The sequence below is a fragment of the Micropterus salmoides genome, unplaced genomic scaffold, assembly GCF_014851395.1.
Source record: "Micropterus salmoides isolate LMB-PRFRI ecotype aquatic unplaced genomic scaffold, ASM1485139v1 Ms_hic_scaffold_293, whole genome shotgun sequence".
Lineage (NCBI taxonomy): Eukaryota > Metazoa > Chordata > Actinopteri > Centrarchiformes > Centrarchidae > Micropterus > Micropterus salmoides.
In genome coordinates this window covers 1-25,017 of record NW_024042184.1, presented here as the reverse complement: position 1 = coordinate 25,017, position 25,017 = coordinate 1, and the positions used below count along the sequence as shown (strand labels likewise).

The following is a 25,017-nucleotide window of genomic DNA, read 5'->3' as shown; positions in this document are numbered from 1 at the left end:
ATATTCTGGACAGGGAGGAAAGATGGTTCAAAAGAAAGAAAGAAAAAAGAAAGAAGCCATTTACACCATAGTAGAGAGACCATCTCCCAACAGGGGAGGAGGGCTGAGACACCACTAATACCCAAATTTGGCCTCATGTGACAATGCCAATGGCGGCCAGGTGACTCCAATGATCTTCAGCTCCGGGGTCCTAGTATTTTCCATGCATACAGTGCAGCGAGCTGGCGTTATAACCCTGGAAAATAAGACAGTGTGAAAGCAGCTAAAGTGACTTATTTGAAAATTACTGGAGGTTTTACTAATACTGTAAATAAAATAACAGCCAATCGTGTTTTTAAATGTTTATTTTTTATCATAAATGTTAAATTAAGATTTCTGAACAAAACAATACAGCTTCATAATATGCAGCCGGGAACACAAAAAACTAATTAATGCGCATAAAACAATCTCTCAATCATATTTTAATGTCACTGCAGACTTTGCTCTGTGTACAGTTTCTTTAAATCTGAGGGTGATTTGTGTACTTGCTCTTTAGGTTTTTTTGTTCCAAAACTGAAACTACTATTTAGTTGTTTAATGTCTGTAGAGAAAACAAGAATAGTTAACATGACATTTAACTGATCTGAGTTCTGATTTATCTGCAGTGACGACTTCCTGCAGTGACATAATGCACTTCAGTATTTCACATACAGTAGCCGACAGTAAGTTGAGGTCTGATTGAGGAAGAAATCCATTGTTCTTCCGCAGATTCTGGCGAAACGCCCACTGCAGAGCTGGAGGGAGGTGGAGGATCAGAACAACACATCGCATAATGAGTTGAGGCTCCTGCGTCAGGCGGCGGCTCTGTGAATGAAGCGGCGGTCATGTGGTGTGACGGCCTCACTGAGTTTCAGTGCAGCAATGCAGGATGACAACTCGGAGGGGAGGATTGTAAAGAGACTCTGAGGTCACAGATTCATTCACGCCTCCTTACTTTCATCGGTTACTCAACAGATCTGATGTTTTTAAGGCTCTTTTAATTCTTCACGTCAATCAAAACAGAACTGGTATTAAAAAAAACATGTTTGTAATTGTAGATATTTGATCTATAATTACACACAAAGGAACAAATCTGCTTAAAATGCAGAATGTAACCACTGAAGAGGTGGTATTCTGCTTTCTGGCTTTTTCCCTCTCCTTTATTGAGTTATGTACCTTTTTTTGTGCATGTAACAGGTTTGCAAAGTGAAAAAGCCCAAAGTTCAGCCGAACCCAAGCTGTTTACCGGCTTCTCGCTGACCTTGCTGAGCATGTGCAACTTCCAACAAAGATCATTTAGAGACAAGATGTATCACTCCATAGCTAAAACAAAGCCTTCAACACAGGCTGAAAAGAGGAGCTGCAGCAATGTGCAGGATGACAAAAAATATGGTGTTTTTTGAAAATTACACCATGAGGGCAGCGGACGCCAACAGACTCATCCAAGGCCAGTGACGTTGTGGGGTTGGAGCTGGACTCTAAGAGAGGAGGACGCTGTCCAAGCTACACGTCATCTTAGACAATGTCTCCCACTCGCTCCATGACCTGCTGCTCAAACACAGGAGCTCTTTCAGTGCAAGACTCCCATAATGCACCACAGAGCGCCACAGGAAGTCATTCCTGCCTGTGTCTGACACTTAGTTATTAAACTAGACCTCTTTATCTATTTTCTGTCCAATATTACCTGTTTAATAATTATGTGCAATATTCTCTGCTGCTATTTATTCACCTGTCCTTTTTGGTTCACCATAATAATTCTTAATAATGTAAATATTGTACATACCCACACACCTTTATATTTGTCTTTATTTTTTTATATTTATACTATTATATTTATATACTCTTTATGTATCTACCTTTGACAAGTGCAATTGTGACAAAAGAATTTCCCCATCAATAAAGTATTTCTGATTCTGATTCTGATTCTGATTTTAAGGTAAGAAAAAATCAATTGTTCTAAACTGTAAGATTTAAAAATAACTTCAAACCACCCGTGAGGTTTTGTTTACAGAGTGAATGCAGCCACGTGTCTTTCAATGCGTGCTCTTCCTCTCGTAGTAAAGTCCCCCTCTTTCTTCTTCTTCCCTTTTTCTCGCCTCAGTGGTTCAGGATCTGAGGTGGAAATCAAAACCCCTGCAGAGACTCAGCCCCGGTGTTTTCCCTCTCACTGACTGAAGTGAAAGTATAGATCTTTCCTCTCGAGTCTTTGCAGCAGATGACTGAAAAAACACCTACTCAGTCTCACTTTGTCACTTCTCTTTCTTTCAGCAAAGGGTGCGGAGCGTTTGGTAGCTTCTTTTCTTCTGTGCCCTCAGGAGAGGCGTCTGAGTGTCCACGTCTCGGGATAGAACCCTCCTGCCGGCTCGGCGGAGATGTGCACGGGTCCATCCGTAGACCAGGCAGTTTAGGAAACCCTGAGAGGCTGAGGTGAAAGCCTGAGGACAGAAGACATGCTCCAGTTACTCAAACTATAACAGCTCAATTTCCCTGCACATTTTAGAGGATCATTTCGGTTGTTTTGCACTTTTTATGCTGGTTGCTGGTTGATTTTTCTGTGCTTGTTTAAGTGATGCTTATTTTGTCCACAATGAGCTCACAGTTGTATAAAAGGCTTGTTCCCATACCAGGAGTTGAACCCAGGCTGCCTGGGTGATCATGTTAAAGTCACAGGTCCCATATGGTCTAGCGGTCAGGATTCAACTCCCGGTATGGGAACTGATTTATTCCAAAGCTATTATAATTGGTTTGGGCCTTGCTCGCTCTCTACATACTGTATATAGATGCAGCACCTGCAGGGTTCAAATATTAGCACCAAGACTCAGGTGACTATTTCATGTATTCAATTCAAATACGTGTTCACGTGTAATTAAACAACTCACTGTCATAATTAATTCAACCCAGGTGAAAACCAGGAATCCTGACCACTAGACCATATGGGACATGTGACACCAACATGATCGAGAACTCTGAGACCATAATGAACTCATGTTCCAAAACTAGTGTAGTTTCCTGAAGTAACCTGACAAGTTATTTGAGACTCTAAACGTGTTCTACGGCACTTATTAGTTTCTCACTATGGGAAAGCGGGAAAGGTTTCCTGCTTTTCAACTCGGTTTAAGTGACGGAATGGGAAATTAATTTTGATGGTAAGTTGTTTAACTACATGTGAAGACAAATTACTCATATTTCTCCAGGTACTATATACACATATAGAGTGAGGAACACCTAAACCAATTGTAGCTTTGGAACAAATCAGTTCCCATACCGGGAGTTGAACCCGGGCCACCTGGGTGAAAACCAGGAATCCTGACCGCTAGACCATATGGGACATGAAAGTAACAGTTGTCATGACTTCAAGAGTATAATGAAATCATGTTACCAAGCTAGTTTAGTTTTCTCAAAATTTGTTATTAGACACCCAGGAAACCTGTTCTAAACTTGATTATTTTAAGTATGTCCCATATGGTCTAGTGGTCAGGAGGCCAAGCTGTTTACCGGCTTCTCGCTGACCTTGCTGAGCATGTGCAACTTCCAACAAAGATCATTTAGAGACAAGATGTATCACTCCATAGCTAAAACGAAGCCTCCAACACAGGCTGAAAAGAGGAGCTGCAGCAATGTGCAGTATGACAAAAAATATGGTGTTGCTCTGGTAGAACCCCTAAATAAGATTTGGAAGCTGAAAATGAGCAGAATACCACCTCTTTAAATGTTTTACTTTAATCTTTGGGAAGCAGAAATCACCGTGCAGATCTGCAACCAACGAGACAACGAATCTGCTGAATACCTGGGAGTGCACATGGACAATAAGCTGGACTGGGCCAAGAACACTGAGGTCCTCTACAGGAAGGGCCAGAGGTGCATCTATTTTCTGAGGAGGCTGAGGTCCTTCAACATCTGCAGGACCATAATGAACTCATGTTCCAAAACTTGTGTAGTTTCCTGAAGTAACCTGACAAGTTATTTGAGAGCCAACAAAGCTGTTCTATGAAAACCAGGAATCCTGACCGCTAGACCATATGGGACATACTTTAATAATTGATAAAGTTAAAGTTATTTTTCTTTCCAGGAGCTGAACCTGGGTGAAACCTAGGAGGTCTGACCGCTAGACCATATGGGACAGGTGACTGAAAGGTTATAGAGAACTCATGTTCCCAAAGTAGTGTAATTTCTTGAAGTTACCTGACAAGTTATTCGACACCCAAGAAAGCTGCTCTAAAGGGAATCCTTTTAACCCTCTCCCATATGGTCTAGCGGTCAGGATTCCTGGTTTTCACCCAGGCGGCCCGGGTTCAACTCCCGGTATGGGAACTGATTTATCTCCTGGTAAATTAATAGTGACGTTGGTCTTTGACAGACTTTAATCAGGGTTCAGCACATCAACTGAAACTGTGCAGCTGGTTTATTTTTATGGACATCTACGTTTCCTACATGCTTTTGGAAACGTGTCCCTACCGTTCTGTCTCCGGGTATTTTGAGCATCTCAAACTACACAGAGCTTTGCTTGATGACTTCATACCCTGAGAACGGTGGCGTTAGTCTGTAGATTAACTTTAAGAGCGGTCATTGCAAGATGACGTTAGCTTTGTATCAAGCCTCAACAATCTTCTGCCAGTCATCTCTAAGCTTAGACATGTCCCATATGGTCTAGCGGTCAAGATTCCTGGTTTTCCGTAGGACAGACCTTTGTTATGTATTTGCTTTAGTCTGAAGTTTTGTCAAACTATCTTGGCTCAGTTGGTGAGTGTCTATGTGCCCTTTGGGCTGGACTTTGGGCTTTATCACTTTGCAAACCTATTGCATGCACAAAAAAGGAATATAACTCAATGAAGGAGAGGAAAAAAGCCAAAAAGCACAATACCACCTCTTTAAAGAAATCACATAGAATTCTATTTACACATGATCCATGATGAGAAAGATAAAAAAATAGAAACGCATTGCAAAAATAGCACATTGCCAAAATGTAACAAATTATTGGGGAGCCCCCGTAGTTTGCACCCTGTCTACAATCTCAACCATCGAATCCAGTAACAGGAAATAACGTCACTCCGTTACTCACAGATTTTATACATTTTTGTGGGTGTTGAAATGTTCCGCTGTGTTGCTGAATTACTATAGAAAAAACAAAACACCACTTAATTTCAGGTTAAAATGCATTCTAATGCTCGTTACTGAGATTGTAAGGGGTATAATATTACAGAAATTTTATTAGTAATGCTTTCTATTACTGCGTAACAGCAAAAAGCAATACATCACTGTTACGCTTTTGTAATGTGTTACTCCCAATTCTGGGTTAGCCTTAGATTTATCCTGATTAAGTTTGAGGTAGTTGCAGCTCATTCAAGCATTAATGTAATTTAAGCACTCCATCAGGTTGGATGGTTACAGAGTGTCCGAAGCCTTGGTGTGTATGTAGAGTTGCGTGTCGTCTGCATAGCAGTGAAGGTTGAGGCCATGCTGATGTGGGAGAATATAAGTATTTATGAAATGGTCCAGGAGCCGAGCCCTGGGGGACACCATGAGAAAGGGGGGATGTGGAAGACATGGAAGAAGTTTTGTCCAGCTGTAAACCATGATTGTGGAGTGCCAGTGACACCAAGTAGTGATTCTGAGCTGTTCAGCAGAAACATATGACAGACAGAATCACGAACCCATAGACTGTCCATGCATGTAATTTAAATGTTACACTGTTGACACTTTTTCGCAGGTGTCCGGCTGCAGACTGACCTGTGATATGTAGAGGGCGACCCCGGCCTTGCCCTGACCCGCTGTGGGTTTCACCACCTGAAGAAATGCCAGACCCACCGCTGAGGAAACAACACAGAAGCACAACCTCAGACACAGATTCAAATCCTGTTAATGCTGCTTACATCATCCATCACATCAGAAACTTCCAGTCTCATATGTTCACTAACCACGGCGGTCTGAATTAGGATGAAGGAACAAACCTGGACCCCAACAGAGGACGAAGATCAGCGGGTAAAGGAGCATCCGCCGGTCCATCACACGAAAGGAGGCCCGCTGCTGGTTGCCTAAGTAACCGTTTGATGTCACGACCCGCCTGTAAATATGACAGGCTTTGACCACGAGCACCTGGAGCACAAGAGGAGAGTTTGTTATCAGCACCATTTGGTTTGTGGTCCAAACACTGAACAGAAACACTACTGCTCCACAGCAGCTAGCTTAGCTGCAAAGTGCAGTTGAAGTATTGAATGCTTATTAAGGCCCATGAGATATTTGAACAACCTATTAATTCAGCAAAAGATCATTACTTTCCCATACCGGGAGTTGAACCCGGGCCACCTGGGTGAAAACCAGGAATCCTAACCGCTAGACCATATGGGAGCACACACTTATAGCATAATGAACTCCCTGTTCCCAAGGTTGTTTAGGTTCTTTAAGTAACGGCTCGTGCAGACTACACGACTTTCAGCGTCGGCCGATTGCCGTGCTGTTCACACTACACAACTTATTGACGGGAGTCTTGAAGTCATTTTGACTGATCGGTGACAGGGGGTCACACACCACATGAGCTGACAGCGGCTGTGTCACCCGACACTGGTCTCCAAACCACGTTTTGTCAAGAAAACACACGTGAAATGTGAAACGGGAAATGACGCGAACCTACACATAAAACAGCTCTTTGTTATTATAAAGATAGCAATTATAAAGACAAAGAATCTGTGTGAAAGAATGGATTACCAAGTGCAGGTAGCAGGGATCGTCTGAGCTACAGAGAGCTGGAGGGGAGTAAAAAGTGTATTGCAGTGAAAAAGTAGCTGCCTGCTCTCATTGGCTGGATGTGGATGTCGAGGCGGCCGACTCTTCCAGATATTTGGCGTGCTAGATATCTGGCTGGAGTCGGTGATGTGTCAGTGATGTGTCGAGAGCCGTTTTGATGCGTCCTTGAGTAGTTCACACATATAACGACTGGCGACCGCTGATCGATCGCTGTTTTACCCCTGATCACAGCCTGACGGTCGCCGAGCTTGCCGAGCGGCAAATCGGGCTAAAAATTGTGTAGCATGAACTAGGCTTAACCTGAAAAGTTATTCAACAACCTAGAAAGCTGGTCCTGTATGAGTATATACAATATGGTCAGGACTCCTGGGGCGAGTTCAATCTCAAAACGTTTTTGATTGAATGACATGTTTCCTTGAAACGTTCCACAACGGGCTTCTATGTTTGTTTTCTTCTGTTTGGTGGGCGTGTCGCAGGTGTTACCCAGTCAGTTGCAACAAGTTTGTAAACACAACAGTGTTAAAAGGGCAGGGAAATGCAGTGCGCTTGCGTACTCAACAGGGTGTTCAGGGAACCACCCTTTCGCTTCGTTTTGTTGCCGTTGAACTCGCCCCTGGTTTTCACTAAGGAGGCCTGGGTTCAACTCCTGGTACGGAAACCCTTATTAAAGCCCATCAGACATTTAAACTACCTATTAGTTTAGCAGTAGCTCAGTCTGTAAGGATTAGACTGGGTAGCTGGAGAGGTGCCAGTTCACCTCCAGGGCACTGCCGAAGGAATCCTTGAGCAAGCCCCTGAACCCCCAACTGTTCGGGGCGCCGCACTGAGTGGCAGCCCCCTCACTCTGACATCTGACATTGCTATTGGTCCTGTTTGTGCATGTGCTTGTGTGTATTTCGGACCTGTGTGTAAAAATACTAACATAATAACAGAGTGAAAACAGTGAGTTTCCCCTTGTGGGACTAAATAAAGTAATGATCTTCTTCAAAAAGAAGATCATTACTTTCCCATACCGGGAGTTGAACCCAGGCCGCCTGGGTGAAAACCGGGAATCCTGACCGCTAGACCATATGGGAACTAGCTTTAGATGCTCATAGGCAGTTTTGCTCACTCAATCATTACCTTGTGCATTTTATAAGATTTAGATTTTATCAGAACCGGCAATACTTTATCGATCCCCAAGGGGAAATTCATTCTCTGCATTTAACCCATCCTCTTTAGGAGCAGTGCGCTGCCATCCTACAGCGCCGGGGACCAGTCCAGGGTTTGAGGCCTTTCTCAGGGCGCAGCTTCAACATGGGTCGTGCTAGACTTGATACTGCCAACCACTGCTTTCCAAGCCAAGTCCTTACAGACTGAGCTAATGCCGCCCTTACCAAAAAAAAAGCAAAAATAGGGAAGAGCGTGAACGCAGTCCCCCACTACCACAAATTATGCAGTTGAGATTCCCACATTTGGGAAATTCGCAGGGGTCAGCACAACCAGAGTGCAACGGCTAAGCCTCGCCTGGGTGAGCCACCTTCTTGATCATGGTATCTCCCCTGCCAGGTAAGTATAACTAACCTTCATGTCTGGATTTTGACGTAATTATTTTGAAATAAAACCCTCCTACCCTACCCTTAGTCTTTCTGTCCTATATGGTCTAGTGGTCGGGGTGACCCCGGTTCAACTCCGGGTATGGGAAATGAAATATTCTAAAAGGGGCATCAGTTTTCAAATGAGAGATCTTTTTCAAGTAGTTTCATGTCACATCACATCATATTCTTTTATTTCCTGCCATATCACTTTATGTCCTTTCATGACATGCACGTGGCAAGTCACGCCACGTCACTCACAATAATGCTGAGAAGTGTGAGGAAGAAGGTGGCGAGGAAGATGCCCATGCAGTAGGTGTGCAGCAGGCTGCAGGCTCTGATTGGCTGCTGGTGCTCTGAGGTAAGATACAGCGCTCCGGTGTGCATCAGCAGACACCTGGTTTGGTATGGTGCACAGTGAGGGTCAAAACAAACAATTTTTAATACACACGTTCTAAAAATGAAAACAGTTTTCAAGCAGCTTCTGTTTTAAGTGAAATAAAATATTTAATCCTTTCCCAGGTGTTTCGAAATGAAAGTAAATAACCCACTCTATCATGAGTGACTGCAGACGTGTTAGTGAGTGTGCCTTGATAGTGACTGAACATTGCAGGTTTTCTCCTCACCTGTATGGCTCGCTGAAGTTAGCTTGACATTGGCTGATGTTTCCTTGTATGAAAACAGGTGCCATCAGCAGCACAGGAAACAGACTGAGGACCAGAGGAGGTGAAGTACATTTAAAATCCAAATTCCGCAACAATACACACATGTGTTCAATTTTTTTTTAATTGGACCTCAGTAGAGAGATCATTATATCCCGCTGCCTGACAGTTTGTACTCACCCTGAAAGCAGCGCGGTGATTTTGCCAGCGGTGCTCACTCTGTTGGAAAACTGGTAAAAAAAAAAGATGGGAAAGATTATTTAAAAATGACAAAACTCATTCAAATTCTGTCTGAATCTGCAAGTTATCAGAGAAACAAGCTGAGCAAATGTTAGCGGCAGCTCGGCTCGCAGTGTGCGAACGGCGTCGGAGAAACACTGAATTTTAACGTGAAACTGCTTTATTCAGTGTGTCTGCTGGTTTTATTCACCAGGTCCGTTTGTTTTGGAGAACAACCGGGAGGAGCTGCCTGAAGTGAAACAGCCTATTTTCATTCCCAGGTTGACAAATACCTACGCTTTGTCACATCCTTTGGTGTCCAGTAACGACACATATGGTATCTTTTAGCATCATTGAATGCTGAAAGGAGGCCTAGTATAAATAAAAGAATAGTCAGAATAAAGAGGTGGTTGCGTAACCCAGGAGAGTGGTGTTTGTTTCCCGTGTGAAAGAAAAAGTCATGAAACATTGACTCTTTTTAGTTACTTAACTTACGTAATTTAATTCACATAACTAACATACTTATTTTAACCCAAAACATGATCTTATGCTAAACCTAACTAAGTTTTTGGTGCCTAAACCCAAACAACCCGTTCTCATCTCAACTCGTCACATAAGGACACTTTGTCAAGACCCCTTGCTGTTGCTTTTTAACGCCCTGGGTACCCTTTAGTGTCATTTGTGCAGGAGTAGGGCTCCGTGGTCAAGTTAGGAAGAATAAATATGCAACGTCCCGTTACACTTTCAAAATAAAACTAGTGGTTAACGTTGTGAAACGTTTTAATTTGATAAGGTTTAAGCACCAAAACTACTTGGTTAGGTTCAGGAAAAGATCATGGTTTGGGTTAAAATAACTAACGCACTAACGTGATTTAACTTACGCAAATTAAACATCGTTACTTGCATAATTTACGCTACTTACGTGATCTACATGACTTAAATAAAACATTTAATGTTTTTGTTTCTCATGGGAAACAAACGCTGGTGCCCTGGGTGTCCAGTTTCTGATCCTTTACATTTATTCATTTTAGCTCACACGTTTATCCAAGGTGACTTACAATTGCTTTATATGTCAGAGGTCACACGCCTCTGGAGCAACAAGGGGTTAAGCGCCTTGCACAGGGACACAACGGTGGATGTGTCACAATGGGGAATTGAATCCAGGTCTCCAACAACAAAGGCATGTGTCTTGTCCTCTGTGCCATTGCCACCCCAACGCAACCTCCTTACTCAGGCTCTTCTGTTAAATATCCTACACCGACGCCAACGGGCCTCAACCATGCGTCCGTATGTGATGTCCTGGGATAAGAATGATCCCACGCTACTTCACGATGTCACCAAACTACGTCCTTTGTTACTGTTTTGATGTGAGAGACCCCTGGCGGCAGAAAATTACAAACTAGTTTGACATTTTGGGGCTTTTGTGCTGGAACAGATGAAAACATCAATGCCATGATGCCATGGCAATGAATGCTGGGAGCAGTTGCCAGGAAGTTACTGGTCCTGACCCAGAAATAGTCCGGCACCCAAAATGCCCCAGTAAAACCAACACTTCGGTTATTGAACAGATTATCAGAGGAGACATAGTGTTAATCAGCCATCTTTAGAGGTGTTGGTAGGTGGATTTAGTTATCTTTGGACAGAGCAAGGCTAGCTGTTTCCCCTTGTTTCCAGTCTTAATGCTAAGCTAAGCTAACCCGTTGGTGTTTGAGATGTTCAATAAGAGGAAACAGATTTTAAATTAACAATATGGCAACAACATCCCTGCAAAAACATCTCAGTCATTTCTTATTCTAAACACACACATAAAAACATAGAGCTCAGTCAGACGAGGCCTTTGCCGTGTAAGCAAGGTAGAGATATGTGTGGTGGTTGCACGTACGTGTACCGAGTATCCGGTCATGCAGCTGTAGAGCTTCTCTCTGATTTCGGTGTAGAGGTTCCACATGTAGTTGAGCGTGTAGAAGAAGGAGGCCATGTAGAGGATCTGACAGAACAAAAACAGGAGGTTTTCAGTTCGGGAAAATCTCACCTGACAGGGCGATCAGAATTACTTTCCTTGGGGCTTGTTTGTGTTTGGCGGCACACTCTCGCCTAAACAAGAGATAAATAATTGAACCAGAAGCTGACCCGGGCTCGATGCTTCGGAACAATAAATGTAGGTCAGGAATGTGTTGTGCTGCTCTTCACGTCTGCCCTGGTTCTGCTGCTCTATTTCATCCCAGACTGACCCAGTTCAGGATCAGTTCTGGATAGGCCCCAAAATACCAATATCAGTCTGTTTACTGTAGAATAAATATTTCAACATTAGACCAAATACTCTGACTACGAAAGTAAACAGGCTTTTCAGATGACTTTAAAGGACCACTGTGGTCATTTTGAATGTTGAGCCAAATTGAATACAGTTTGCGTTTTAGGAAGAAACATGTATAACCTCTAAAGAAAGCTGGAGCACGTTGCAGTATGGACCTGAAACAATGTGTTGTCTCACAATCGTGATTCAATACAACAGTGTAGGAGTCAGGCTTCCTGGTTTTCACCCAGGTTCAACTCCCAGAAAGAGAAATACCTTACCTCTAAACTTTAGTTACTCTAGTTATTTCCTGTACTGGAAGGCATCCTAACCGCTAGACCATATGGGACATTTGACAAGAAGGTGATTATGGTTGCAACTTTGGGAGTTTAAGAACTCATGTTTTTTACATTTACATTCACTCATTTAGCTGACGCTTTTATCCAAAGCGACTTACAATTGCTATATATGTCAGAGGTCGCACGCCTCTGGAGCAACGAGGGGTTAAGTGTCTTGCTCAGGGACACAATGGTGGATGTGTCACAGTGTCACACATCTCATCCATTACACCATCACCACCCCAAGCAAGTTTAGTTTCTTGAAGTACCCTGACAACTTATCAGACACCCAAGAAACCTGTTCTAAACGTAACTGTTTTAATCATGTCCCATATGGTCTAGCGGTCAGGATTCCTGGTTTTCACCCAGGCGGCCCGGGTTCAACTCCCGGTATGGGAAACAATAGTTTAGTGTTGGATAAAACTATTAGTGTTGTTCGGTTGTTTAAATTTCTGGTAAATGAATAACCTCACTGGGTTGTTTAAACACATGAAGAAGAAAAGTCTTCCCCCTCTGGCTCACATACAAAGATCGTTCCTGCTTCATTAAAACATCCGGTTAGTTTGATGCATTGAACTCTCATTTAGGCCAGTCAACAGATGCTGTACTTAAAAGTCGATGCACGATATTGTGTTCATGAGACGAGAAGATATTTTAACACTGCTTTGAAGAAATATTTAATGCTAAAATATATGAGTATAAGTGTCTTGGGGTCATTAAAAACTTAATTTCATTCATTCTGGAGAAATTTTCAGCACCAATTTATTGTGGAAACACAAAAACTCAGTTGGCAGGTGACAATTCAAAATATAAAACTATAAGAGAATATAATGGAGTAATGAGTAACTTTTATTGGACAATGCAAATGTTGTTTCTTCTATATTTAAATTGCATTGCATGTCTTATTATTGTGCAAAGAAAGCAACTACACAGATACAACTGAGCTGACATCATTATAAGCTTAGTTTCCCATACCGGGAGTTGAACCCGGGCCGCCTGGGTGAAAACCAGGAATCCTGACCGCTCAATTCAAAGTAATACGTGTTCACGTGTTCACGTGTATTTAAAAAACTCACTGTCATAATTAATTTTCCATACTGGGACTTGAACCCAGGTGCAAACCAGGGATTCTGATCACTAGACCAGAGGTTTTCAAAGAGGGAGGTGAGCCTACCCAGGGGGGCTCCAAACAGTTTCAGGGTCCAGGTTTCAGGAACTCATATTTGTATGTGCTTCCACACAGGTGGTACAATTAAGCAACAAACATCCAATCATGCTCTGCAGCAGGTATAAACATGCTGAGCAGGCCAAGTTGATTCTGGTTTTGTAACAGGATGGTGAGAGAAAAAGATCTGAGTGACTTTGAAAGAGGGTTCATTGTCGGGGCTTCAGTCACAGAGATGGCTCAGTTGGCTCGTGTTTCAATGGGAACAGTGACTGAAGTGACATCTGCAGATCTATAGGAAAGCCATAAGCAAACAGGGTCGGAGACTGTGCTCAGTCATCATCAGTGTCATCAGTAATACTTTTGGAAGAAATACTTTCCCATCCCAGGAGTCAGTGCTGCTGTGAGAAAATAATTAAATCATGTTCACAAGATAGCTCAACTATCATGTGGGTCTTTGAAGTGATGCTCCAAACTATTCTGTTGTCAACATCTCAAGACGACATAATCTATTATCATGCCCATCTTTAACTTTAGCCAAGGCCCATATGGTATTATGGGATTTGAAAGTCTGAGACTATGGACCATCATGGTCATGTTATTTGATCACATTAAAACTCAACAGTTGAGCCACGACAGTCAAACTAGTGGAGTTTCTTGAAGTACCCTGACAAGTTATTTGACAGCCAAAGTAGCTGTTCTAAGCGTGCACATCATAAGCATGTCCCATATGGTCTAGCGGTCAGGATTCCTGGTTTTCACCCAGGCGGCCCGGGTTCAACTCCCGGTATGGGAAACTGAGTTTACCACATGTTGGATATCCCAGATAAATTGCTCTTTAAATGGACTCTCTGAACCTTTCTGTAACCTGTTCACCTCTCAGAACAACATTATCTTTGTTTCATGCCCATCTTTAACTTTAGCCATGAGCCATAGGGTCTACAGGAGGTTTCAAAGTCTGAGACTGTGGGCCTCCTGTCAGACAAGTCCTGGAAAAAGGCCTCCCCTCACCCGGCCTTAGTTTACCTGCTTAGTATTGCTTACTTCCTGGATGCCTGTGGGACCCTGATCATGATCACATAGACACTCACCAACTGAGCCAAGATAGTTTGACAAAACTTCAGACTAAAGCAAATACATAACAAAGGTCTGTCCTACGGCACTTATTAGTTTCTGACTCTGGGAAAGTGGGAAAACATTAAAATCCCCCTCTTTAACCACATGACACACATTTAGCCTCTTCTACGTGACCTCCTTTTGATAACTAATGACTTTTGTTTTTAACTTCCACTCACTGAGCCTCCCCTGAAACAGTTTGGACCCCCCTTTGGGGAGGTCCACCTTGCACTTTGAAATCCTTTGGTTATCAGGATCCCTGGTTTTCACCTGGGTTGAATTAATTATGACAGTGAGTTGTTTAATTACACGTGAACACGTATTTGAATTGAATACATGAAATAGTCACCTGAGTCTTGGTCCCAATATTTAAACCCTGCGGATGCTGCATCTATATACAGTATGTAGAGAGTGAGCAACACTCCAACCAATCATTTGTAGTTGGAACAAGTAATATCCCATACCGGGAGTTGAACCCGGGCCTCCTGGGTGAAAACCAGGAATCCTGACCGCTAGACCATATGGGACATGTCTAAGCTTAGAGATGACTGGCAGAAGATTGTTGAGGCTTGATACAAAGCTAACGTCATCTTGCAATGACCGCTCTTAAAGTTAATCTACAGACTAACGCCACCGTTCTCAGGGTATGAAGTCATCAAGCAAAGCTCTGTGTAGTTTGAGATGCTCAAAATACCCGGAGACAGAACGGTAGGGACACGTTTCCAAAAGCATGTAGGAAACGTAGATGTCCATAAAAATAACCCAGCTGCACAGTTTCAGTTGATGTGCTGAACCCTGAATAAAGTCTGTCAAAGACCAACGTCACTATTAATTTACCAGCAGATAAATCAGTTCCCATACCGGGAGTTGAACCCGGGCCGCCTGGGTGAAAACCAGGAATCCTGACCGCTAGACCATATGGGACATGACAACAACAACAAAGTGACAACAAAGATTCTCCCTTCAGGGTGTTCTTGTCAGGTTACTTCAGGAAACTACACTAGTTTGGGAACATGAGTTCATTATGGTCTCAGAGTTCTCGATCATGTTGGTGTCACATGTCCCATATGGTCTAGCGGTCAGGATTCCTGGTTTTCACCCAGGCGGCCCGGGTTCAACTCCCGGTATGGGAACAAGCCTCCTTATTAAGTCATGCTCACAGGACGATGGTTTTTTCATGTTATTAGCCAGTGGACAGTTTCAGCTCTGGGTATAAGGATCCACCTGAACTTCCTGGGATCAATTACTCTTTCATGAGTTCAACACAAAAGACAAAAAAAAAATCTCCTCATCATTAAGTGATAAAAAACTGCAGTTTATTTGGGTTTTCAGCAGCAGAATGGAAAAATAATTTCACTGCTTTTATCCAATGGAAGCTGTTTGTAGGAAATCACAAGGTTGACTGACACACCCATCCTCCAATCCCTGTGCTGGCGGGAGGGACCAAATTTAAATGTTGACGATGAAGGGCTGCAGCTCCTGAGTCGGTCAGAAACCGAATGTTTCATGTTTGTGAAACGGTGACGCTGAGTGAAATGAGCTGTCGTGTGTTTTTGAGTCAGTTAAACTGCTGTGTTGGTGAACCAATCAGCACTGTGTTCCTGTAGAGTGCGTGGAAGTGTTTTTTTAACACCAGGATTACCTGATCATTTCGCTGAATACCGGTTGTTTGACTTGGGTTCAGTTTGGTGCGGATGGTAAAACACACTGAGACTTTAGTCAGCCGCACTTCTCAGAAGGAAGTTGAGATTTTCCACTTGTATACGGATCAGCTTCATGTGAAGGTTCCTTATTTTGATTCATTATTAAGGAAACATGATTTAGTTTGTTTGAGTGACAGAAGGAAATCCCATAATATCTTCAAACAATAGTGAAAAAGCCCCCAAAAAACAGATCAGAGGGTCAGTGTCTCTCTGACCTCAGCTGACCTGCTGTCTGTTTACGAACCCGATCGCTGGCTTTCACGTGAATATCTTGATTAAATATTACATTTTTGAGAGGAAATAACACTTCATACAAAAGAATCAGACAAAATGCAAACACAGAAGTCCTCATGTGAAACAGTGTTAAGCAAGTTACTTCCAAAATGTAATACATTATTGATTACTAGTTAGTCATTAGTTATATTACAATATTACTGTCTCTGAATTATAATGCTTTACACTACTTTTTTTTGGGGGGGGAGGGTGGATTAGGATGAATCGTCTCCCACTTAGAAAGACGCTGTGCGCATTTACGCACAAGGTACAGCAGCGTAACGTCACTGATTATTTGAATATCTGACAGGATCAGTCAGGATGAACTGACAGCAGCCTCTCTGATCAGGAAAGTAACTCATTAAAGCGCAAACACACAGCCTGTAGAAATCTATTTACCCATGATCCATCAGGGGAGCTACCGTCTCGTCTCCCCGTAGTTTGCACTCTGCCAACAATCTTGACCATCAGATTCCCGCAACAGGGAATCAGGTCAGTCTTTTACTCCTGGATTTTCTCTGTGTTGATGAATTATTAATAAAACAAAACACGTGAGATTCTAACGGGTCTAATATTACCTTTTTTGTTTTTTTTAGTAATGCATTATATTCTATATTTCTATATTTATTTCAATACATTACTGTAATTGGGTCCCAACACTGGTGTGAAATGACCTGTATGGTTCTAACTCTGGTAGAAAATATCCTTTGGTAAACAGCTGACTGATAAGATGCAGATAAGTCTGGTGTTAATCTTTGCTTTACTCAACAAATCTCATGTGCAGACCCCGGCTGCGGTCCGGTACCCACACTCCTCTATTATTCAGTATACCAGAAAGAGATTTGGTATGTTCCACCACATAGTGTGTCAAATGCAGTAGGCCGAATATACCAGGATGTCCTACTGCATCCATTCACTGTCTGTGGCCCGTCGGTTCCTACTGCAGATATTAATTGTTCTTCTTCTTTTTGAGTTTTAACATATTTGGTGCATTATTGCAACGAGGTAATTCTTTAAAAAACACCTCACAGATATATAGTTTCATGTCCAGTAAGCTCAGTAATTACAGACATCAGGAGGAAATAGTGCTTCTGTATTTGGGGCAGCAGGGTGTCTGTTCATGGTGATGAAGGAACATGTCAGCCAGTGTTTTTTGGCAAAGAAGGAGCTCTGTGGCTCAGAGGAAGAAGATAATCAGGCTGAGTTACCTGTTCCACAGTGTGCAGGTGGTAGCAGTGCGTGTGCAGGTGGCTGCAGTGTCGAGAGAACAGAGCAGCTCCGACCAGCCAGCAGAGAGCGAGCAGCAGGTCCGACACACTGAGCAGGAACAGAGGCTGCAGCTGCACACACAAAACATCCACACCGGGAGCTCATCAGGACAATAATGCTTTTATCCAGTTAACTCACCCCCCCCATCACATTTTACATTATGTCACAAAGCCCCCGCAAGGACATGGAGGGAATTTTTCGATGGAAAGTCCAACCTTGACCTTTCAGTGACTCCGTAAGGGTCAAAAATATTTAGAGATTGTGAAATCAAACCTGTGGTTGCACATTACCCTTTTAGGAGAAATAAAAATCAAGTGTATGAGTAAGCAGGAAAGCAGTGAAGTTCCACAAAGAATCTGAAAGAGAAACTAACTTTTCAGAACATCTGAGTAAATATTCAACTCAGAAAACTGTGTAAGACTCGGCTCTCAGAGTTAAACAGGTAATGAGTATGAATTTAGGTGCGGTAAATGTTGGTTTTCTGCTTTGAATCTTAACCCCAACGACAAATCTTTTCTACCCTTTCACAAACTCAACGCGTTCTCATGTATGACTGCAGCGAGCAGAAACATGTCAAAAGAAAGAGAAGTGACTGACCTCCGGCGTCCGGCTGAGTCTCTGTAACATCACACAGATGATGATGGAGCCTGAACCCAGAATACTGCAAACATGAAACACAGACGGGTGTTAGAAGAGACCTCATGTGCACACTGTACGGACAAAAGTACTGGGACACCTGCACATTACATTTACGACGTCCCATTCTGAATCCATAAGCATTAATATGGAGTTGGTTCCCCCTTTTGCAGCTCTTCTTGGAAGGCTTTCTACAAGACTTTACAGTTTGTCTGTGGTCATTTTTGGCCAGTAAGATACTGATGTTGGACGAGAGTCTGGCTCGTAGTCTCTGTACTAGTTTATCCCAAAGGTGTTGAGTAGCGGTGAGTTGGGGTCTCTGTGCGGGACGTTCAAGCTCTTCCACACCAAACTGGGTAAACCATTTCTTCATGGAGCTGCTTTGTGCACGGGGGGGTGTTGTCGTATAAAACAGGCAAAGGCCAAAAACAAACTAATAAGACTTAACAAAGACCACAGCATGATAAAACAGCCCCTATTAAAAGTATTATGACTGGGGTGTCCCAGTACTTTTGTCCACATAGTGTGTGAACATCTCATGAGTAAAATGTTTATTATCTGTAAAACCTTTTATTTAATAAACTTAAGCTGCCGTTTCTCTGTGGGAAACGTTACAATGCGAAGAAACGAGGTGAGCAAACGAGTTCTAATCAGATCATTTCACGCTGAGTGGAACTTTTCTTCTTCTGTTGTGTGTGTGAGTGCTTTGACCTTTGACCTCCCTCCTGTTAGCCAGTTACAGTGCAGATGACCCAGAAATGAAAGTTTAATCTACTGAGGACTCTCTGGATGAGACACATTCAGGCGTCATTTACGTTACATTAAAAACTAAATTAACGACTGCGTTTATATAAATAATAAACCTCATCTACGCTTAAACAAACAAACAAAGACCCCCCAATCCTGACGACTGATTTATCGACATGTAAAACAAACATGTCACATCTGACAACACGTGAAAATGTTCGAACCACACTAATGATTCAGTGTCGTTATTGTTATTTCATTTTGTTGAGTTGCTGGAATTCAGTCTTTCCTCATTGGTTTCCTCCTATTTTTCCTTTCTTTTAATAAATAATTGATGGACATTTTGAATTGCTTTTGGGTATGACAAAGTAGATGTGTAAATATTAATTTGGAAAGCAGGTAAATTATTAAGTATTTGATTTCTGAACACGGGGTAAGAGTTTCAAAAATGTCTTCGGCTAAAATGATTATTATTCATTTATTTATTATTGTGTTATTTAATCATTTTGATTTGTTTTAATTACTATTTCTTCTCGGGGGACATTTTTAGATTCTGTTGTGATTGTTACAGGTGTTAAAGTTCATTTGATCTTTAAAGTAGCTTTTGTCTTTCCCATTTTTCTTTCCCCAGTGTAGTGGATTCTCAATGTTAGAGTAAAAATCTCTTGCATAAAAATGATCATTCAGCTCTGCAGGCACATCACTGCATCCTGTAACATATTTACAGATTAAAATTAAATGTCACCCCAATATCTCTGTTAAAACTACAGTTTTTCTAGATTGCTAAAACGCACTTAATGAAATTGGGATCCACTTGATCGCCATCATCGCCTTCTGAGCACAGCAGAAGTCTTCTCTCTTTCATTTGATTCAAAACAGTTTGCACAGATCTTTCAGAACTCCACTGGATTAACTGTGTTGAACATCTAATCCCAGCTGATAGGAATTACTTGCATAATCATAAATCTCTAATTTCACCTGTGTGAAACTCCTTTGACCAGCAGTCGCTCCTCATCTGTTTATCAAAGATGCCGCCGCTGTGTTGCAACAGGACAGTGCAATAATAGAAAATAATAGAGTTCATGCTGTGATTTGCTTGCCTGCCTTGTTTGGTACACACAAATGTTTAAAGTATCAACAAAGCTGGTGTTTTGTTTTCCACTGTGTAATATTTGATTGAAATAATGTATTCATTTGACCACAAGTTGTGTTGTTTGGTGGAAATATTTGCTTTGTTGCATGTTTTTAATGTTTTGCGAGGTGTTTCGGTCCGTGAGCTTCAGTTAAATGTGCATTAAATGTGATTTCAGAGAAAACAAATGTGTTTAAGGAATCAAGAAAAACTGTGAACTAACTCCTCTGAATTGTGCAACACATGCGTGAATCTGAAAGTCCACATATCCTGTACCCTACTTTTCTTTTTCAATTTCCAATTAAATAACATTTATTGATATCAAACATAAGTTAGTTTGGGAAACATTGTACAGTGCTGCAGAGTTATGCGTCAGTCACCAATCTGACTGTAAACTTCACGGCCGTTTGTTTAAAGTGAACAGTTTCACCATGAGGGGAACAAACCAGGCGGCGTTGAAGTCACTGACCTGAGAACAGCCATGACGAGCTGGATCCACCTGACGGCTTCGTACACCTGCAGACAGCAGATCAGTTTTAACATCAATGCTGTCACATTAAAGACACTTTCTAATTCACAAACGAGGCACCGAGGAAGTTTCAAAATTAAAAAGGAACTAAAGACAGATGGTAAGAGTGAACAAAGAAAATACAAACCTGATAATACCGAAGTATTTAACTGCAGAGGCTCGTGTGCAAAACAAATAAATGGAAGTAAAGGTACATAAGCAGCATTTTACAAATCATCAGTATTCTGTCTTTCTTTTCAACAGATCTCACGTTCAGACTGAAACCATCAACGTGCGAATCTGTCTCTCAGCACGGTCTGACTTCCTGTCTGCGTCCGCCGCCAAAAATAGTGGCGGCGGACGGATCCACGTGTGGCGCTCTCTGGTGAATGTTTGGGGCAGTGGGAATTTGTTGACAATAAAACAAAAAACAGACAATAACTTGTTATTTTGAAGTTAAGGTTCATGTCAGCCACAGATGTTGGAGAGTGAAAGTGTTGAAATAGAGAAGAAGGCGAGACGCAAAAGCCCAGAGAGTCTGAAAGAAGAAGAAAGTTTGAAGACGCGACTGAAACCAGCCGTTTGTGTTTCCACAGCTTCGCCCTGCAGCTGATCATCACTCAGGAGATTCACCCCATCAACCATTTCTAACCTGGGAGCTGAAACTCAGTCAGTACAACTGATGAAACTCACCAAACAATGTTTATCGCTTCCTTCATTTGCATTCTCTGTTCCTCTGAGGTGGCAGACAAAGTGCTGCAGGATTTCTTCTGTTACATTTATTTAACAGTTATTTTACCAATTTAACAAACCAAACATTTGATTAAAAACATGTTTCCAGTTCTCTGATCCTTTAAATCGAAGCAAAGATCTGAGAAATGTCAGAAAAACAAACGTGATTTGAGCTGCAGAAATGTATTTTAAGTTAAAAACCATCTCTCAACCCTTTTTATTGCTTTATCTTTATTATTAATGTTATTATTTATTATGTTGATAAATTTATCTTGTGACCCCTTGAGAGGCCCCGACCCTCAGGTTAACCAACAATATGTAAATTCATTAAAATCAGCTCCACCTTCACCTGCTGCAACATTAAAGTGCATCAATAATTATAATCCAGTCATATAATTCTCCTGCTGTTGGTACTGTAAGTATATTTTGCTCTAATACTTTTGTACTTTTACATGTGTATTTTTACTTGAGTAAAATATCTTCCAACACTAACTTTAAGTACAATTTGTTGATACTTGCGTCATTTTCTAACAGATTCTTTTCTCAGGTCGCAGTAAAGAAAACTGAAGTCGGACTCTCACCTCGGTCCAGTCCTGGGCTCTGGTGGTGTTTTCTCGGTGCTGTTGGTGAAAACCTCCTGCAGACTCTGTGCAGTCGACATGCTGGAAACTCAGAGATGATTTCAAAATGAAAGATACTTCAAATGCAGATCAGGGTGCAGCCTGGACCTGAGACTGATCCAGCAGCCTGGCAGGAGGAGCTTTTATCCTGCAGCCCAGACAGAAGGCTGGATTGTTTCCACTGACTCCGCCCACTGTACATGCTGACCACGCCCACTTTACCACACCCCTTGAGGAGCTGGACCAGGAGGCAGGAGATCAGACCTGATGAGCTCTAATGTACAGTAACTTTGTTTTTATTTACTGTAAGAACGGTACTTCTTTGTCTGACACTTGTTGATGCTACTTGTACACTTATCTATCTCTGCTCTTGTCTTTGCTGTTGCAAACTACAATTTCACCGTCTGTGGGACAAATAAAGGTTATTTTATCTTATCTTATCTCCTGACCTTTCCCTCCAGCGCCACCCTCAGGACCTTTTCGCACTGCGCATGTTTTCTTGATGAGTCACATGTAGTTTTTTCACACCAGCTGTGAGGGACTCTACACAAACTGAAGCCCTCAGCCTGTTGGTCACATGATCACGTCCAGTAATAAAAACGTCTCTTCAGCTTCAGGTAAAGCCAAAGGTCTCGCGCTCTCAAACCGAAAACCCAGAGTTTCCCTCATCTCAGGCTCAACTTACTCAGAGTTTTCACTAAACCCGCTTTCTGAAACAGGGCCCTGCACAGGTGACCTTTTGTTTTTACTTTCACTTTTACTAAAATCCTGTAGGTAGTGATAGTACAGATACCCTTGCTAAATATTACCCCACTAAAAGTAGAAGTCTTCAATTTAAAGTACAAAAGTACCTGCATTTACATTAGTATGGTTGTTTTCGGGGGTTGCTGACATGGCAGTTTAAAAACGGTTCTCAAAGTAGTTGCCCATTAAATCGACTAATTGTTTCAGCTGTACTTGTATAAGCTGTTGGTTTATTATATATTTTATAAACCCTTCATGTGTTTTGTGTGTAAATCTGATTTTGTAAAGTAACTGAAGCTGTCAGATAAATGAGGTGTAAAAGTAAAAAGTACAATATCTCCCTCCGAGATGAAGCGAGCAGAAGTAGAAAATGGCATGAAAATTCTCAAGTAAAGTACAAATACCTCTAATACAGTAGTACTTGAGTAAACGTACTTAGTTTCTGCATAGTAGTTTGCAGTATGAGACTGCCAGGCTCAGTGAGTTTCAGGTTTTGGGAAGCAGAAGTAAAATATAGGAGGAATTAAACTGACATTTAATTCTAATTTGATGTCTTGTGAGGAGAACAAGGCTGCAGCTGATCTGTAACATCCGGGAACCTCCTACTGCACATTTAGCTTTGGTTTGCACACTGCCTTTCAGGCTGAATCCGCACATACTGCATGTGTGATGAGGTGGTTTCCAATACGAGCCTTCGTCTCTGGAGGAGAAAGTAACCCTGATGATGTCACAGTGATGTCATCTTGGTTATCCGGGGCGAGTTCAATTGGGCGACATGTTTCCTTGCAACGTCCCGCGACGGGCTCCGAGGTACGTTTTCTCCCATTTGGTGGGCGTGTCACAGGTGTTAGCCAATCAGCTGCGACAAGTTTGTAAACACAACAGCGTCATAAAAGGCTGGAAAATGCAGCGCTACGAGGTGTTCAGGGAACTTTAATGAAAGACGCTGTCCAGTTGCATTATGGGAATTGTAGGATCGAGTGTTTGTGGACGTCTCCCCGTTCTCCTGCTGGTTTGAACCAGTTTAATTTAAGTCCAACTAATCAGACGACGCCTTCATGATGGATCTGCAGCTTGTTGTTTAATCTGTGATGATGGACTCAAAACTAGAAATTTCTCTCTGAAATGTACAAGTACTTCAAAGCAGTACTTTCTACCCCCCCATGTGTGCAGACCTTCTTCTTTACGTGACTTGGTCTTTATTTAGATTTCCTACATTTGAAGAGGTTTTAATCTCTGTTCCTGTAAATAAAAAGGTTAATGGTGTTACTTTCAACCATGTTGACGCCACCTGCTGCTGGGAGGGAGAACGAACATACTTCAGAAATCGCCTGATCCCAACATTAAACCCATCAGAGAAATGAAACCCTGCTGAGAGAACTGGGACATGCGGTTCCACATGTTATTAAAACCCACTGAAATATTTACAGCTTTGAATTTTAAATATTCCAGATGTCGTGTTCTACACATTTTCAGGTTCTCACTTATAATTCTGCCTCTGATGGGATTAAAAACATTAACCGTCACTAAAATGAAATAAACAGGTTTATAAGAGTTGATCATCTTTTTAATGCACATGCAGCCTGTTGCTGTTGCTTCGGTCTTATTTCTAACTTTCTTCTTTCTCCAGTGAGCCCTGTTTCCATCCAGGGGGTCAGTGTGGAGGATTACAAATACCTGGGAGTGCACATGGACAATAAGCTGGACTGGGCCAAGAACACTGAGGCCTCTACAGGAAGGGCCAGAGGTGCATCTATTTTCTGAGGAGGTGAGGTCCTTCAACATCTGCAGGACGATGCTGAGGATGTTTTCTGAGTCTGTGCTGTCCTGTTTGCTGTTGCATGCTGGGGCAGCAGGCTGAGGGCAGCGGACGCCAACAGACTCATCCAAGGCCAGTGACGTTGTGGGGTTGGAGCTGGACTCTCAGAGAGGAGGACGCTGTCCAAGCTACACATCTTAGACAATGTCTCCCACCCGCTCCATGACCTGCTGCTCAAACACAGGAGCTCTTTCAGTGCAAGACTCATCCCCCATAATGCACCACAGAGCGCCCACGGAAGTCATTCCTGCCTGTGGCAAACTTTGAACTCCTCCCTCTAAGCGTCTGACATACAGACACTCGTTTTAAACTGGACATTATCTGTTTTGTGCAGTAATTCCTTTAATTATGTAAATGTAATACTATATTTTCTTTCTCTATATTTTTACTCTGATATTTATATTCTTTTACAACCACTATTTATTTATATTCCTTTTGACTTTTGTGCAACTGTGACAGAATTTCCCTCGGGGATCAATAAAGTATTTCTGAAAATGTCTATTTATTTATTCCCACTTTATTTGTATTTGCTTCACTGTTTCTTACAAGGACAATTAAGAAACTTGACCTGATTGAAAGCTAACGATTCATTACAATATTAATTAGTCTAATCAACATTTATTGGCTACAATATTTTCTAAAGCCAACGTTCACATATTCGAACTGGTTGTTTTGTCCGATCGACAAAAATCCAAAGATGTTCAGTTT

The 25,017-nt window shown here is 42.1% G+C and overlaps 1 protein-coding gene and 10 non-coding genes across 11 annotated transcripts; 4 read left to right on the top strand and 7 right to left on the bottom strand.

Annotated features, from left to right (window-relative positions):
- Positions 1-1,821: 1,821 nt before the first annotated feature.
- Positions 1,822-21,917, bottom strand: LOC119882132 (transmembrane protein 116-like). The gene is given in 12 exon segments (XM_038692143.1): positions 1,822-2,453; positions 5,746-5,825; positions 5,967-6,111; positions 8,595-8,730; positions 8,960-9,043; positions 9,176-9,225; positions 11,097-11,201; positions 17,311-17,442; positions 17,969-18,032; positions 20,356-20,402; positions 21,708-21,739; positions 21,742-21,917. Coding segments are annotated over 12 exon segments (1,092 nt in total). The 5' UTR covers positions 21,788-21,917; the 3' UTR covers positions 1,822-2,282.
- Positions 3,275-3,346, bottom strand: trnae-uuc. Its single transcript has one exon. It is a non-coding gene; the product is annotated as a tRNA-Glu (tRNA).
- Positions 4,258-4,329, top strand: trnae-uuc. The gene has a single exon. It is a non-coding gene; the product is annotated as a tRNA-Glu (tRNA).
- Positions 6,292-6,363, bottom strand: trnae-uuc. The gene has a single exon. It is a non-coding gene; the product is annotated as a tRNA-Glu (tRNA).
- Positions 7,764-7,835, bottom strand: trnae-uuc. Its single transcript has one exon. It is a non-coding gene; the product is annotated as a tRNA-Glu (tRNA).
- LOC119882133 lies at positions 8,153-8,315 on the bottom strand. The gene has a single exon (XR_005440464.1). It is a non-coding gene; the product is annotated as a U1 spliceosomal RNA (small nuclear RNA).
- trnae-uuc lies at positions 12,173-12,244 on the top strand. Its single transcript has one exon. It is a non-coding gene; the product is annotated as a tRNA-Glu (tRNA).
- trnae-uuc lies at positions 13,735-13,806 on the top strand. The gene has a single exon. It is a non-coding gene; the product is annotated as a tRNA-Glu (tRNA).
- Positions 14,582-14,653, bottom strand: trnae-uuc. Its single transcript has one exon. It is a non-coding gene; the product is annotated as a tRNA-Glu (tRNA).
- On the bottom strand, positions 14,979-15,050 carry trnae-uuc. The gene has a single exon. It is a non-coding gene; the product is annotated as a tRNA-Glu (tRNA).
- Positions 15,188-15,259, top strand: trnae-uuc. Its single transcript has one exon. It is a non-coding gene; the product is annotated as a tRNA-Glu (tRNA).
- Positions 21,918-25,017: the final 3,100 nt, after the last annotated feature.